The sequence below is a fragment of the Perca flavescens genome, chromosome 1 (genome assembly GCF_004354835.1).
Source record: "Perca flavescens isolate YP-PL-M2 chromosome 1, PFLA_1.0, whole genome shotgun sequence".
Taxonomy (NCBI): domain Eukaryota; kingdom Metazoa; phylum Chordata; class Actinopteri; order Perciformes; family Percidae; genus Perca; species Perca flavescens.
Window position 1 is genome coordinate 44,331,021 of NC_041331.1, and position 3,466 is coordinate 44,334,486.

Genomic DNA, 3,466 nt, shown 5'->3' on the forward strand with positions numbered 1-3,466 from the left:
CATCTTTTTAGTCAACTTTAGCATGGGTTCATAAACTTATGAGCACCACTGTGTTCTGCTCCTCCTCCCCACTTCTCTTCCTAATACTTCCTGTTTGGAGCAATGATCTCAGTGTTTTTGAACAATTTATTTTACCTCTGCTTACTATCTTACCGTCACACCTTGAAACTAATTATAGATGTATGCTCACTCTGTCCATGACGCAGCTGATATCTAAACAAACCTATTACACTCTAAGTCTTTGTCTCTACTTGTGTGTGGGTGTTTTAATAACAGATTAGCAGCCTATAAAGTAAACCCCACCTCTTTATTATAATAAAACATTGAATATTTTTCTTAAATGAACATTAAACTGACAGTATAACATTTATCCTCGTCAATAAAAACAAACCACCAATAATCACTTATATAATTACAATATGCAAATCTAAACAAAATCAACAATTACCATCAACAGTCATACCCAAAACTTAACATGTCTACACTGATATTACTAATAGGAGCAAAAATAGTTCTGCTAATCAGAGCTACAAATACATAACGATACTAAGTCAAAACCAAACTGTTGTTGATCAAAATAAATCCTATTAAAGCCAGTAAAATAGAACATATGAGGATTGAGAGACAAGTTCAAATAAAGGAAGTAAATGCACATTTCAAATGTTCTCTCCACTCTCTCCCCTTTCTGTCATTTAAGAGTCTACTCTGGGCCCCCTCCCAAACATTTAGGCTCATTCGCTTTAAGAGTGATGCATTCTGGGAATGCAATTAGTTGTTTTTTAACCAAACCTACAACTCTCAACTTGAACACCACCCATCCACACACACACACACACACACACACACACACACACACACACACAGCAACTACAATATTCCAGATCATTGAACAAAATAGACAATAAACTAAATAAACATATGTATAAATGACATCATCAGCCCGTCATACACGTCTCTCCCCAGCACAAAGCTTCTTAGGAGCCTCCAGAAATTTCAGCTACTTTCTCCATTTTCTAGTAGAAGCATCCAATCTGGCAAACAGTTTAAATGACATCTTTTCAAACGCCCATCCTTGGAAGTAAAAACAATATTTTTAATTAAAATCCCAGTTCTTGCAGCACATTTACACCGAAAGCAGCTCAGCTGTAGTTTCTCATTCTGGGCTTTGGAAATATTTTAACAACCAAGGAATGTTTTCCATCAGGTCATTTGCTAAAACCTATCAATTATTTTTTTTTTTACGACTAATAAACGACTTTCTCTCCACCTTCTCGGAGTTCTTTAAAGCTGACAGAGAAATCTCAGCTGGACAGTTTTTGATTTCTGCAGTTTTAGCATCACCAGCCGGTCCGATACTGAAATAAGGGAAGAGTTTCTCAGTGAAAGTGTCTCTGTGAGTGTAGATGTGAGTCTTGTCTTCAGCATTGTAGAAGGACACCTCCCCCCCCTCATAGTCCAGCTGGACTCTGATCCTCTGGAGACTCTTCTTCACTGTGAGGGTCTTAGCAGATCCATTAGTGTATTTTCCACTGTGATACTTCAAACACAAGATTCCATATTCTGGTGAAATGCCTCTTTCTCCCTTCCTGTCAGCTGACTCTTTGGCTAAACCCACAAGCCAGTCAGGATAATCTCCCACCTCCACCTCCCAGCTGTGTTTCCCTGAGCTGAAACCCTCAGAGCCCAGAACCTCTGCATACTTGCTGTGTCTCTCTGGATTGTCTGGAAGCTTCTGCTTTGTGTCTCCACGTCTCACACTGGTCAGATCATCAGACAGATAGAGACTGCAGGCTGCAGTGTTTGGGTCCAGAATGACAGGACAGAAGTGGACCTTGTCCTTCATCTTCTCCCAGACTCTGAAGGACAGGTTGCCCAGATGTTTGGCCACATCTGTCAGAGCTCCTGAGAGCAGCTGTGGATCTGACAGCGAGCACTGGACTCTGGCTCTGCTCTGAGAGGCTTTATAACTGCTGAGGAACGCCACGCTGTCTTTCTGCAGGTCTGCTTCCACAGCAGAGATGCTGTCTGACAGAGAGGAGATCTGCTCCTGAATCCTCTTCATCTCTCTGCTGACAGTCTTCCCCCTCTGCTGCTCTTCCTCCCTCAGAGCTGCCAGTCTGGACTCCTCTTCCTCTTTCAGGAACTGGTGCAGCTTGTTGAACTCAGCTCTGATCTGCCTCTCTGTAGACAGCAGCTGCTTCTTGGAGTGTTGATTTATTTCATCGTATGTTTCCTCCACTCGTCTGTGTTTGTCTCTCTTGTCCTGCAGAGACTGTAAGTCAGATTTCAGCTGCTCCTTCAGATCTCTGACTGCTTGTTCTACAGGAACCACCGTGTGACCGTGGTGGAGAGAAAACTCACAGACAGGACACACAGCTCTATCTTCATCCTTACAGAACCAATAAGGGACTTCTGGATGTTTATCACACACCACCTCCTCTTTCTTCTCTCCTTTTTCTGTCTCAGATGATCCAGATTTCTGTCTCCCAGCAAAGTTGTCAGCCTGTTCCTTCAGTGCAAAGTTCACTGCTGGTTCATCCGTTAAGGACTTTGTTTTACAAATGGGACAGTTTTTGTTGTTAGCTTGTTCCCAGAATGTGTGCAGGCAGCTTGAACAGAAGCTGTGGTTGCAGCTCAGAGACACAAGATCTCTGAAAGTCTCTGAGCACACATGGCAGTTCAGGTCACTTTCAACAAGAGCAGTTTTCTCAGCCATCTGTCTTTGTATCTAAATGTCTCTCAAAAACAAGACTCACCGAGTTCCTGTCCCTTCTCTTGACTGCTTCAAATCTTCCCGTCGTGTGTTTTCCAGCAGAGATCTCACAGCCTGTAATGGCATCTCCGCTCCGTTCAGCAATGTCAAAATGTACTTTCATTTTCACTCACCAGTCACCAGGTGAACATTTCAACCGGCTGACTCACACTAAACCAATTTGACATTTGCTAGCAACTGTAACAGAAAACCTGTTGCATGGCAGTGTTCATTTCACCCAGTCGGACTAAATATACGTCTCTGTCTCGTAACTTACACTTATATTAATCAGTTGTTTAGTGTTGGGTGACCAACTAGTTCTCTCCCGGAGTTAGAGGAAGACATTACAGCTAGAATAGAGGATAGCTTTTTGCAGAACATGAGCATTACAATTGGACTATTCCTGAATTGCGTAACTAAACCTTGTGAGTCCGAGATACTGTCACAGCATAACAGATATGAGCTAAGAGAAGTGAGATTGAGGCGGAGTCTGGGCTTCTAACGATGGCCGCCACGTCTCCATTAGGTCTGTCCTCGACTAAAGATCTTCTTAGTCGACTAACACTTATAGGATTTTGTCGACTAATCGATTAGTTGATTTAATTGACAGAGCTGTGCGCTTTAAGAAAGCACAATATAAATGTAGTTAAGTTAAGAAATCTTAGTCGACTAAGACCAAAACGACCGATTAGTCGACTAATCAACTAAGAGGTG

General features: G+C 42.3%; 1 protein-coding gene across 1 annotated transcript; it reads right to left on the reverse strand.

Annotated features, from left to right (window-relative positions):
* Window positions 1-1,222: 1,222 nt before the first annotated feature.
* On the reverse strand, window positions 1,223-2,818 carry LOC114557923 (nuclear factor 7, brain-like). Its single transcript, XM_028581685.1, has one exon. The coding sequence runs from the start codon at window positions 2,714-2,716 to the stop codon at window positions 1,223-1,225; it is 1,494 nt and encodes a 497-aa protein (XP_028437486.1). The 5' UTR covers window positions 2,717-2,818.
* Between the last annotated feature and the right edge of the window lie 648 nt (window positions 2,819-3,466).

Excerpts from the sequence above, each read along its gene's own strand:
- LOC114557923 (XM_028581685.1), bottom strand. The coding sequence starts at position 2,716 with ATGGCTGAGAAAACTGCTCTTGTTGAAAGTGACCTGAACTGCCATGTG.